The sequence below is a fragment of the Saccoglossus kowalevskii genome, chromosome 2, assembly GCF_978046115.1.
Source record: "Saccoglossus kowalevskii chromosome 2, keSacKowa6.1, whole genome shotgun sequence".
Classification (NCBI taxonomy): domain Eukaryota; kingdom Metazoa; phylum Hemichordata; class Enteropneusta; family Harrimaniidae; genus Saccoglossus; species Saccoglossus kowalevskii.
The window spans coordinates 14,126,729-14,139,799 of NC_140642.1; the positions used below are offsets into that span (position 1 = coordinate 14,126,729).

Below are 13,071 nucleotides of genomic sequence, written 5' to 3' on the forward strand. Positions count from 1 at the left end.
TATAAAAATAATTATGTTTCTTGTCATGAACTCTTTTATTTGATTGGTTTTAGTATAGGGCAGGTACCTCGTAAGACGTATCACGGACGTTGATTGGCCGTTGAGCTACTGACGCAATGCGACCAGACGAGTACAGTAGTAGACGACACAGCTGATTTTCCCCCCGAGTGAATGTTTTCGTGATGGCTCTTCGAAGAATTGGTGGAGTTGTGAGACTACTTTCGAATGTTTGTGCTCAACAAAGACGCCTTCTTTACCAGGACGTTGGAGTAATAGGCTTCCCGTTTAGTAAGGGTCAGGTGAGATACACATACCGGCGGCGCGACCGGTGAACTGATTCACCACACCGTGCATGCACCCCCTACCACAGTCCCCCTACCAAACCAGTGTTGAGCAACAACATAATATTTTCAACCATATATATATATATATTCATCCTACAATGTGGGTGATCTTTTGTAACGTATTGATGTTCATTTTTTTTTTCAGATTTCTTTTTGTAAAAACAAGATTTTTGAAAAGGTTTTAAAGCATTTTATTGATTGTTATATCCAAAATCAATATAAAGTGCTTTAAATGAAAGAATCAGATGCTACTATTATGTCAAACCATAGGTAGTGGAGCTCTTTTTTTTTTACTTTTAGCTCCATATGGTGAACTTTCGACTGAGAAAAATACAGATTCACATGTAGTCTTTGGTCAGTGATAAATTAAACTCAAAAATACTTAATTGGCATGATTTCTGGGTCTCGACATTTGTTGTAGTGAAATACATGTCTAGCAATGTGTAAATATTTAATAGTAGTATTTAGTTTAGTAGTATTTTGGAATCTGTGCATAATAAATAGATAATTTGCATATTAATTAATTTGTTATTAGCATGTTTCTATCATATTTCAGCCAACAGTTTTCTCAAATAGATTGACACTTGATACACGCAAACTGTTACCTAATTTTCTGACAATAGGATGAAAATGAAATCAATAAATTCATATCGAATATCATTAATATGTTAATTAAAATGTGTGATGCTGTCACCATATTGTTTCTGGATTGGACATTTTGAATTCTACCAGTCATTTTGATTTATGAAAAATTTATATTCATGTTTACAACATTCTCAGCTTTGTGCCTTTCACTGTAATCTGCTAATTGATAAATTGTATTTTTCAAATCTACAACAGTGACTTGCAGAATGTGCATGTTAGTTAAAGTGTATTGACATTGTTTACTTCAAATACTACGGAGGGCATACATCAACATTGCATTCTTTATCAACCGCCTTTGAGCTCACGTGCTGATAAACATTGGATACACTTGCATGATTATTCAACATACTCAAATTTTGTCCAGTGACATCACGTGTGTTAGGACTGAATGTATTTGATACGACAAACTTCTCATAATACTGTACTATTTGCAGTACAGTCCAGACATGAATTAATTTCCATGCTGGCTATCAGCATAGACCCTAAAAAAGCTAGATTTGCATTTTATAGAGCATCATTGTCATCAATAATTTCAACTTCAATATTCCTTGTGGTATTTACCTATCTATACAAAACATATTTAGACATTACTCGACACATGGTTATGAAAGCAAGGTAAGCCAGCTTATCCAGACTGTACTGTAGTAAGATGTTTATTTTCCATACTGTAAAGGGGGTAATTATTCACTGGGTTTTAATTTAGCTTATTTCGCTGACTGGAAAAATGCGCTAAATTAAAACACAGTGAATATGTAAAATTTAGCATAGAACACATTATCTAAATGATGAAACCGTGAATTTAAAACCCACTGAATATGCCTGAAATGATAAATCAGTGAAATTTAAACCCAGTGAATATTAGTCATTTTACTGTAGTTAATCAGTGTCAATATAGACCTGATTTGATATATTTATCATAGTTTATACAATTAATCTTTTGCTTATCAGAGTACTTAAATCGACACAGTTCAGGCACCAAATCGTCACTGGGTCACAGTGTTTTTGTTTACATGAAATTTAATGTGTTCTGTGCAACAACTGTATCACTTTAGGAAACTTTTAGAAAATTAGGGTGGGTTGTACCTCCACCAAAACAAGTACGCTACATAATATTTATAGTCTATATAATAGTTTAAGTAGGAAGACCAATAAATTCAGACCTTGTGATCTTGTAAACTTTTTTTCTGTTGAGTTTTATGACAGGGAAACAATAACTGCCTTTTTAGTATATCTGTATACTCCCTTTATAAGCTTTTATTGGGCCATTTTTTTATTGGTAAAATATCTGTATTGTTCTCCCCAGAAAAAACATCTCAATACTGTGACTAATTTGCATAACAATAACACATGATAATTAGCTCCATTTCATAGTACTGGTAATCATGGTTCATTGAAAATAGAAAATGCCTGTCTGAAAACAAAAAGATTTACCACCATGCCAAGAATAAATACCTTGTATTTTATCAGAGCTCAACAGCCACAGCGTGATCAAGCCATCAAAAATAACTATGTAAACGCATTCAACATGAGTTCAGTTGAGTTAAAATTTGGCTCCAATAAACCCTTTTGGTTGAACTCTGATAGAAGTGAGCCCTAACATGAACCAGACTGTCTAAGAACCTGCAGTCAAGGGTGCTGTTCTAGCTCTGATGAATTGGACAGAATTTTGGACTACATTCAGGGAGGGGGGGCGTGTCTCAACGATATAATTACACAAGGGATAATCTTCTGTTAAGGCAAGTGAGAGGGGTAATAGTTAGTGCCAAATCAAGCAGTATACCCATGTGATACCATAATCCTTCTATATTCTAACAATGAGAATACACAGGGAAGCCTGTCAATAACTTGATTGCTATACCTCAGACTAGTAAAGTCTGAGGCTATACTAAACATCTGCAACTATATGCCAAAACAAATCCTTAAAAATAAATTTTCAATTAAGAAATTTTGAATACACTGAAGATAGAGGGGTGAAACTTACTTAGCATGAGAACACTACTAGCTGTGTATAAACTTCAAATAGCAATGAAAGTGGCTTTTAACCAAAAAAGTACCTTGCGCAAGGTGCATCTTTTGTGATAAACGTTTACCGGTAATTGTACTTTTTATCATTTCTAGCCTCAACCTGGAGTAAGAAGTGGACCAGCAGCAATAAGAAATGCAGGACTAATAGAGAAAATACACAATCTAGGTAAAGTGCTGATAATTAATTAATAAGTAATTAATTTTACTTCTTTCAGTGTTAATTAATTTTGGCAATAGGGCTTGGCTTATTTGTGAGCTTCTTCTGACAATACCTCAAGTTTTGTGTTTAATTTTCATGATTTCAGAAAGGGATGTGAAAGACTATGGTGATCTTGATTTTGAATATATAGCTGATGATCCACCTTATGGATTGATAAAAAATCCTAGAAATGTTGGAGCTGCTAATAAAAAGGTAGTACACACAAAGTAGTACATTGCATGTATAATAAAAGAATGTTTTTTGTAAATATTTGTCTGGCATTCTGTCTAAGTAATTCACCTTTTCATAGTTGTAAACTTTTGTACCAACCACACTATTTACAATACTGTCGTATTTCAATTTTGTTATACAGGTATTGTACTAGACTGTTGACAGTCCTCGGGCCTAATGTAATTGCGTTTCTGAGACATTCAAAATTCCTAGGCATTTCATTGGAAATGCGAACCATTTCACGCGAGGGACTTTAGTCTTGAGAGACCGTCCCCATCTGCAGGTTTCTAGTTGATATGAATAATTCATAGTTGATGCAGACGTCACGAAATAAATTATTTTAACATAATGCATGCAAATTTATTCTAAATGACCCCCTGAATGCGTTGATTGTTCACGTCAAGATTTGTTTGTGACATGATATCAAAAACTGCTGTGGAAAGTGTCGCGATCGTGTATAGTATAGTCAAAACAAACTTTGCGTAAGTCGTGGGCAATCCTAGTAGCCGGCGATCCCTGACTCTTTTCACAATTGACCACGATAAAATGATAGACATCTGCACGACTTGTTATTTGCATACGAAAGTACCCGGATCTTGTAAGAAATCTTACCAGTGAATTGCAGCACCGGACAGTCTGTCTTGCCTAACTGCACTCCATACTTCCTGTCCCGGCGTTCTCAATTTATTCACGCCTATTACGTTTATACACAATATTTATTAATAATAACAGATTAATATTAGGTACGACCAACTGTCGACAGTCTAGTATTGCACTAACAAAAGTGCCTTAATCTGTATTTAGTGATACTAAATGAAAGATTATCAATGACATTGGTGATATTTATCATCATGTTATGTATAATTATATTAAAATTTATTCACGGGTCATAATATTGGAGATTACCCTGGGTGATATTGTGAGGAGCAGTATTAATCGTACCAGTGGAAAGCAAATAATTATGACAGGGAAACAACATTGTTTCCAGCCATGCCATTGCATGTACTACATGATGAGCACTGTTCTCAGTAGCGAACTTGATCCAGATCGAGATAGACTTGAATCTTGGCGTGTGCTGAAATTTTTGTCAAAACTGAGTCAATTAATGTCTAGTTTTTGAATATCTCAGCCCACTTCAGATCCAACTTTGCATGTGTCAACTTATGTGTATCGGAATGCATTTTGTAGTACCGAAAACCAAACTCCAGCAAATTGATTGAAATTACTGGTATGCAATTTCAATTATATGGTCATGTAACATATCCAGCACTGTGTATTGTCACCACTGCATGATGTTGTAATTAATAACATTTTAGAGGCTGAGCTAATTTCTACTTTCATTGATGAAGTTGTGTTTTGCGGTAATAATAAGGTGATTTAAGGTTGATTTTCATTAAAAAGTTGCCAGACTTTTAGTAATTTCCTAGTATCAACATTTGTCTATGCCATGCCATGATGTCATGTTCATGAAAATTTCTGTTCTACTTTACTGCCGGGGAACATGTCCATTGTGGGGGAGAATATGCTGAGACCATAGTTGCTCATTTGATAATATTTGTGGTTTATCCCTCAGATATCTGCAGCAGTATCTAATGTTATTAATGATAACAGACTATGCATTAGTCTTGGTGGAGATCATGCGATGTCAATAGGAACTTTACATGGACACGCTACTGCACGACCTGATATGTGTGTACTGTGGATTGATGCACATGTTGACATAAACACACCATTGACATCAATGACTGGTAATATCCATGGTACTCCAGTGTCCTTTGTCGTTCATGAACTTAAAGATTATGTACCTGTATTGCCTGGATTTGAGTGGATGAACACATGTATACATGCTAAAGATATTGCATTTATTGGAGTTCGAGATATAGATCCTGGGGAAAGGTGAGTAGCTATATATTGATAATCTCAGATTAGGTATTCTAGGTACATCTACTCTTAAAAAATAGTTCCAGATTATTACAATGGATTAAAGTGCGATGGTTGTTGCGTCATGTCCTGCTCAATATGTGACTAATAGTGACGTATACAACGCGTGTAAAATGCATTGTCTGTAATATACACCGCCCGTTAACAATTATTGCATCACCTAAAGGGTGGTGGTTGTTCCAGAGTTTTCCATTGGAGGAGAATAATTCTACTTTCCATCCAGAAATAACTTTGAGTTATTCTGCTTTCCACCATGCACTTGTAATTATTTAATGTATTTTTTGCTCAGATATATAATGGAAAAATTTGGGTTGGTCTGCTATTCTATTCATGATATTGATCATCTTGGCTTAGTGGAAGTATTGAAAAGAGCCATGGATAACGTTAATCCAAAGTAAGTCAACTAAAATTACTTCTATAATACTTTTTTTTACAAATTTTATTGCCGTTTGAACTAATATTTTTTTTTTGACTCCCATGTGCGAAGCACAAAATGGGAGTCTTTGCAGTTAGTGTGTCTGTATGTGTGTGTGTATGTGTGTATGTGTGTATGTGTGTGTGTGTGTATGTGTGTCCGACTGTTCCACTGCTATCTCAAGAACCATACATCGGTTTTTGATGAAACTTGGTGCATAGATGCTCTGGGCCAATGCGCAGATTTGATTAGGTTTTGGTAAAAATCCATGCTCGTTAATTACCTAATTTGCATGATAATTAGCTAATTTTTAGCTGTTCTATGACTGTTCCACTGATATCTAAAGAACCACTCATTGGATTTTGATGAAACTTGGTACATAGATGCTCTGAACATATGCGCAGATTTGATTAATTTTTGGTAAAAATCCGTGCATATTAATTACCTAATTTGCATGATAATTAGCTATTTTTTAGTGGTTCCATGACTGTTCCACTGATATCTAAACAACCACTCATTGGATTTTGATGAAACTTGGTACATAGATGCTCTGAACTAATGCTAGGTTTTGATTAGTTTTTGGTAATAATCCGTGGATACTAATTACCTAATTTGCATAATGATTAGTCAATTTTCGGTTTTTCCACTGATATCTCAAGTACTAATCATCACATTTCAATGAAACTTGGTACATAGATGTCATACGACACTGCACAGACCTGATAGTTTTTATGGTAATATCAATACATATTAATTACCTAATTTGCATAATTAATTAATTTTCAGCATTTGATATAAGTAGTTAGCATTACATTTCAATGAAACATGGTACTTACATACTCAAGGACTATGCAGAGATTGATTGTTTTCGATAAATATTTGTGCATATTAATCACCTAATTTGCATAATTAGTTAATTTTCAGCTTTTCCACGGGTATCTCAAGTACTAATCATCGCATTTCAATGAAACTTGGTACATAGATCCTTTAGGACTATGCAGAGACCTGATTAGTTTTAGGGTAAATAATTGTGCATATTAATTACCTAATTTGCATAATTAATTTTCAGCTTTTCTACTGATATCTAAAGTACTAATCATCACATTTCAATGAATCTAGAATTATGCAGACCCAATTAGTTTCCGGTAAATATTTGTGCATATTAATCACCTAATTTGCATAATTAACCAACTTTCACACTGATATCTCAGGTACTATACATCACATATCAATGAATGTACATGGATGCTGTAGGACAATAGACAGACCTGAATAATTGTGGGTTAAAATCTGTACATATTAATTACCTAATTTGCATAATTAACCAATTTTAAGCTTTCACACTGATATCTAAAGTACCGTAAAAACTCCAAAATTTCAACCGGTTTTAAATAATTGGTGTTAGATATGTGACGTGTTTTTAGAGTCAAAATTAAGGTGCATTTTCGGACGGTCGAATTTTTCAGAATAGAAATCAGCAAATGAAAAAATGGGGATGATAGACAGTGTGCTTCATTAGTTTTAAAAAAATGCAATGTCCGTCAATTGACGTAAACTTCCTCATGTTTCACGGTAAAAGCAAAGGTCGTGGCCGAGTTGTAACTCAAAATCTAAACAAAGTCATCAATCAGTGAGTATTATGACAAGCAAAACAAAACATCAAGACGCGGAGAAGAGGTCAGCACAAAACTAATAGGTCAAAAGACAAAGCTGTCTCGCACTACCTAGAAAAACTTGTGAATGTTCGAAGTACAGGTACCCATTGGACAAAAGATGCATGGAAGTTTAGCAAACTATCTCCCCGACCCAGTGCAATGTATCCGGTTAGAATCAAAGCTCACGTGTCCCTTATTTGAGGGACCAAATTCTGCCGTAAATTCGCCCTTGGATTAAAAAATAAAATGGGATTTAAGAAAATAAAATGGGACTTTTAAGGTGTATTTTGGCGTCATTTTTCGGACATTTCAATTAATCCTGCCGGCTAAAATAGAGTCTAAGTTTTACCGTAGTCATTGACGTTTGTCTATTCAAGAGTACACGTGTATGATTTTTATCGTGACTAGCGTGAGCGGGTAAGCTTCCTTTCGAGAATGAGCTGTTATCACTGTGAACAATGTTAAATTATTCTTCAGATGACCAGTTTATTTTTTAAAAACAACTAATTTTTTTATTTAAAAAAAAATCATGCCGTTTTCGCATCAAAATCCAAGCCAAAATATCGTACTACAACATCAATCTCTTCCGCATTGCATATTATTATTATTATTATTATTATTATTATTATTATTATTGCGTTCAATAACATTAACATATTTAAATAAGCTATGGTAATTTGAACACGTTGGCATCATCCAGCTTTTTGATTGGTTAATTAGCGATTTGACCTATTTGACCTAAGAGAACATGGCGGATATCCTACAGCATCAAACGTTTATACGAGACCGGAATCATTCGCTTACGATGAAACTAAGTTGACTTTTATTTGTATTTCATAACCATTCAACAAATTTATTTTGTGTACATTATTATAATCACTACTGAGTACAGTAATAATCAACAATTCAGAAACTCAGCATGCCGAGATTTTTGTGTTCGTTTTTATTTGAAACTTCGTTTATTTAGAATATATTTTCGTTACCAATAAAATAAAAATCTCTCAGTCAATCAGAAACCCGGATTCATGCCTTCGAGGAAGGTCCCGTTTGAACGCTCACACCGTGTTTTTTTTTCGTTTGGGGGAAAACTAAAACTGGTCGAAATTTTCGAATAAGAATGAGTCGGCAATTTCTAGTGGAGTTGAAAATTTGGAGGTAAATAAAACACCGAAACCCGGCAAATAAATAGGCGTTCGAATTTTTAGAGGGGTCGAAAATTTGGAGTTTTCACGGTACTAATTATTCCATTTCAATGAAACTTAGTACAAAGATGCTCTAGGACAATGTACAAACCTAATTAGTTTGGGGTAAAAATCTGTTCATATTAATTCCCTAATAAGCATAATAATTCATAATTTTTTGGTTCTAATCACATTTCAATTAAACTTGGAGACATAGATTTTCTGTTACATTGCGCAGACCTCATTAGTTTTACACTCAAATCTGGTCATATTAATTTTCTGATTTGCATAATTAGTTTTCAGCTAAGTAATTTCGAATTATATTTAATGTGTCTCCAATACTCTCAGCACATGGGAGTTCTTTCTAAGCTTTCTTTGATTTATTATTGGCAATAAATGTGACCTAGGAATACAAAAATATAGATTGCTTTTAATCAATTATCTAATACTGGTCAAAAAACTACATCACATTCTCTCACAATAGCTTCAGACTTCTACTTCTGGAAGCATCTTCATTCATTATGTAAACTATACTTTGTTATTTTTATGTAGCCGAGACAGACCAATTCACATCAGTTTTGATATTGATGCATTGGATCCATTACTCGCCCAGAGTACAGGAACACCAGGTAATAAGTATTTCCCACTTACTATAGTGAGCTTGTTGAACAAAATAAATTGCAGCTAGTTTAATAATATTATTAGAGCCAGTTTTCAGTACAATTGTTTTTTTGAAACTATAAAATTAAGTTCCAACAGAGAATTAGTTAGGAAAACTAAAGTCAATTTCCAATTATAAAATATAGCTATAGCATATTATAAAATTGGGCTGTATTGTACAAACATTGTGTATCAAACCCTAAATAGATTTTTTTTTTTTCAGTTTATGGAGGATTGACTTTCAGGGAAGGAATGTATATAGTAGAAGAAGTAGGAAGTACAGGTATGTTTATTGCATATTAATCGTTAGAGCGTCAAAGTCAACTTTTGGCACCATTCACAAATTAAACCCATAATTTCAAAATTTCTATCAAGAGTTGTAGCCAATAGAAATTTATGTCCATTTGTAACACAATTTTCCCAAGACATTTTGCAAAAGTTTTTGCTGGAAAAAATGTGGCACTTGATGTGTTGATGATGAGGTCTGGCACAATTTTTGACTGAAAAAATTATGGCATTCAAAGAACTGAACTGATAATATTTTTTGCCCATGGACTCACTGATGTCACTTTTCAACTTCAACACGGTAGTATATAGAGTGTTCACAATAGGAAAGCACTGTAAAACTGTTTAAAAATGTTGTGATCTGAAAAGATATGACTTCAGCAAGAATATCATCACTAACATTTCATTGTTTAATCATTCGTTGTATGATGCTTGGATGTCACACAGTCAAAGATACCTGAGAATTTATTAAACCAGTTTCCTGTCATTGTCTTTTAGGTATGGTGACTGGTATTGATATGGTAGAAGTTAATCCTGAGTTGGGCACAAAATTTGAGCAGAATGTTACTGTGAACACTGCAGTAGATGTTTTAACAGCTGCTTTGGGAAAACGAAGACATGGCAATATACCTACTGGATATGTCTTGCCAAAAGCCAAAAACTGAATGAGTACTGTATCCATCCATGTCCACACTTGCCTCATACATTTCAAGTAGATTTGAGAGAAATTTATAGAAAATAAAATGTATAACAATATTGGACTTGCAAATAGCCATAAAATTTTAGCCAACATATAAAATTCTGCAGCATAAGGTTCGTTTGCTTCAGGTTGATTACTGGATGTAAACACAAATGAAATGTTTACAATAAAGAGCAGTCTTCAATGGCTGATAATGTGTTCCATTTAAATGCCATCAATAATTGAATATAAATATATTTGCATGCTGGTACAAGTATTTAATACATTGTAATTACAAAACGGTATTTTTTCACTATTGATATATCAAGAATTTCTTGATTTAAATTTACTTTATGGAATTAGTGAATCAAAGTACAAATGATTACAATATTAAACCATTTATTGTCATTTATTGTTACTTCATAAGATGCTCGTATTTTTTTTAAATAGCAGTGTTATTAAGAAACATTTATATGAAAGAACATATATATGTATATATTATTTTAAAAAATGAACTACCAATATGAACTGAAGATGTATTTACTATTACAACTGTATTTACTGTTGAATTATGCAGAAACCAGTGTGGTTTATATAAGGAGTTTGTATATCGGATACCATGTTTGTAATTGTTTTAACCTTTTGAGCGCCTTTATCAACTTTTGGCACCATGAACAATCTGCTCCTCCCCACATGAAATGTTGTTAAAATTTTACAACTTTTGATCAAAATCTAAAAGAAATATCTGAAACTGTACGTATGGTTCAAAATTATGATGAAATTCAGTGTTTATTTTACAAAATATAAAAACATGCACTAAGTTTTGGGCAAGAAATACATCTGTTACTCAAATAGGTTACGAATACATGCCAAGCCTTAGCATTTCATTCCTTGTGGGGTAGGATATAGATATACAATGTGATAGACTTTTGGAGCTATATGTTTTGTTGACGTATACATAATAGTATTTGCTTGTTAGATTACCTGTTCTTTAATAAAAGATACATGAATATTTACCTCATAAATAAAAAATCACACAAGACAGAGTTTCTCTGTTGCTTGTATGGGTTATGTATCTAGATGGATTCCTTCCAAGTTTTACTTCTGAATTAATATGTATTTAGTTTGACCCCAACATTATACAACATGCAAAATACTGTTTTGAATACCGCCCTCTATATATTGTATAGTATCACAAAAACGTCCAACTACCCGTTTTCTTACTCCAACTCCAAAAAATGTGGGAATTCATTTTATTTTTAATGAAAAGTATGTTTGATCTTGTTTCACTGACATCTCAAATGCCACTGTTTGTATTGTATTGTAAATGCTACTTTTTTTATGAACATTTGAAATCATGGGGTGACCAGTGCAAATTTTATTTTTACCTGTTGTCTTATCTGTATAATTTAATTTTAATTTTTTCTCTCTGTGTCTACCGTTTTCTTTTACCTTGCCTGTATCATCAAAGATGGAAGGGAAAGATATATTAAAGGAAAAATGTCAGTCCGGCATTGTTAATAATTATTAATGTGTGCACAATAACTTTACTAATTCTGTTCCAAATTTTATCAAACTTGGTCACCTAATTCATCAGCATAAAATCTTCCCTTAGTATGAACAACAGTTCTACTTGACTGATCACTGGTGATACGCATTCAAAGGACAGGCCACTGATCCCTGTGGGAATATGCAATGTTGTATGTGTTCAATAAAGTAAATCATTTATCTTGTAATAATATCATTGGTAATGTGTCTCCCAAATCCCATGGGAATACTAGACTGGGTTTCAATGCCACCTCATGGAGAGAGTTGTTGGACAGTCTGATACACATTTGCAAACCTACCAATAAAATCTTAATAGAAAACAAGATGTCAGATAATCGATTGAGCACTCCTATGAATTGGGTGCCAAACTTTTGATCAAGATCTGAAGCCAATAGAAAATCTGTTTAGTCCAAAGTTATCAAAACAATGACAAAATACATAAAAAGCAAAACGTTGCATCCACATTTTAAAGGGAAATTTGTACTCAAAAATGTTTATTCTGTATTTGACAAACTGTTCATTCAAAGTATATAAATTTTGAAAATCAAAATTCACAGAAATTTGTTTCAGCTTTTGAAACAGAGCTAAGACTAATTAAAAAACGCACTTCAAAAACAAAGATTGTAGTGTTTGAGAATGTAGATTGTCAGGAGGCAGACACTAACTATTTGCATTCTTTGGCAATTCAACATCTGTCCATTGTCATATGCTATGTTAACTCTGATTAGCTGTATGCTTTACATGCATTGCAATCACTCCAACTATTTGAGTTGATTTGTATACAAAGAAAAGATTACAACACGATAGTTTATTCCTGGAGGACGTTTTATTTACTTTTCAAATAATACTTAGTCGCACAATGAATATAATATGGCAGTTCATATTTGCCCCGGTAAATCATTAATTTTTGACAGATACCTGTACAAAATACTTGGGCAAAAACCAGCTAAGATTTACGAATCCATTCACATCTAAATATCTACTATAGCGTGTGTCTACATCGAACGTTAAAATCTGCATATAAATTAGCGCGTAACAAAGATTGTGATAAGGGAAAGAGTGGTATAAACAAAGATCAGTGATTACTTGAAATCGATACCAGGAAGGGGAGGGGAATAGTTATATAACATTTTGTTATTTAATAATTTATTAAAATACATCAATTTGTCCAACTCCCTGTGGGCAAACTTTGCTGACACAAAGGGTTTCAACTTGATTTGGGAGGGGCCCCAATATTTTTTCGAGGGGCGACCGCCCCCACTG

At 33.5% G+C, this 13,071-nt stretch overlaps 1 protein-coding gene across 1 annotated transcript; it reads left to right on the top strand.

Annotated features, from left to right (window-relative positions):
- Positions 1 to 134: 134 nt before the first annotated feature.
- On the top strand, positions 135 to 10,490 carry LOC100378388 (arginase-1-like). The gene is made up of 8 exons (XM_002739196.4): positions 135 to 299; positions 3,108 to 3,180; positions 3,320 to 3,426; positions 5,018 to 5,340; positions 5,675 to 5,779; positions 9,189 to 9,265; positions 9,520 to 9,579; positions 10,080 to 10,490. Exons 1-8 carry the CDS (start codon positions 183 to 185, stop codon positions 10,244 to 10,246), a joined length of 1,029 nt encoding a protein of 342 aa, XP_002739242.1. The 5' UTR covers positions 135 to 182; the 3' UTR covers positions 10,247 to 10,490.
- The last annotated feature ends 2,581 nt before the right edge of the window (positions 10,491 to 13,071 follow it).

What these genes read in the sequence shown, in the direction of transcription:
- LOC100378388 (XM_002739196.4), top strand. Translation starts at nt 183, where the DNA reads ATGGCTCTTCGAAGAATTGGTGGAGTTGTGAGACTACTTTCGAATGTT. An exon ending in GATATAGATCCTGGGGAAAG is followed by an intron (nt 5,341 to 5,674) that starts GTGAGTAGCTAT and finishes TTTTTTGCTCAG; the next exon opens with ATATATAATGGAAAAATTTG. An exon ending in ATGGATAACGTTAATCCAAA is followed by an intron (nt 5,780 to 9,188) that starts GTAAGTCAACTA and finishes ATTTTTATGTAG; the next exon opens with CCGAGACAGACCAATTCACA.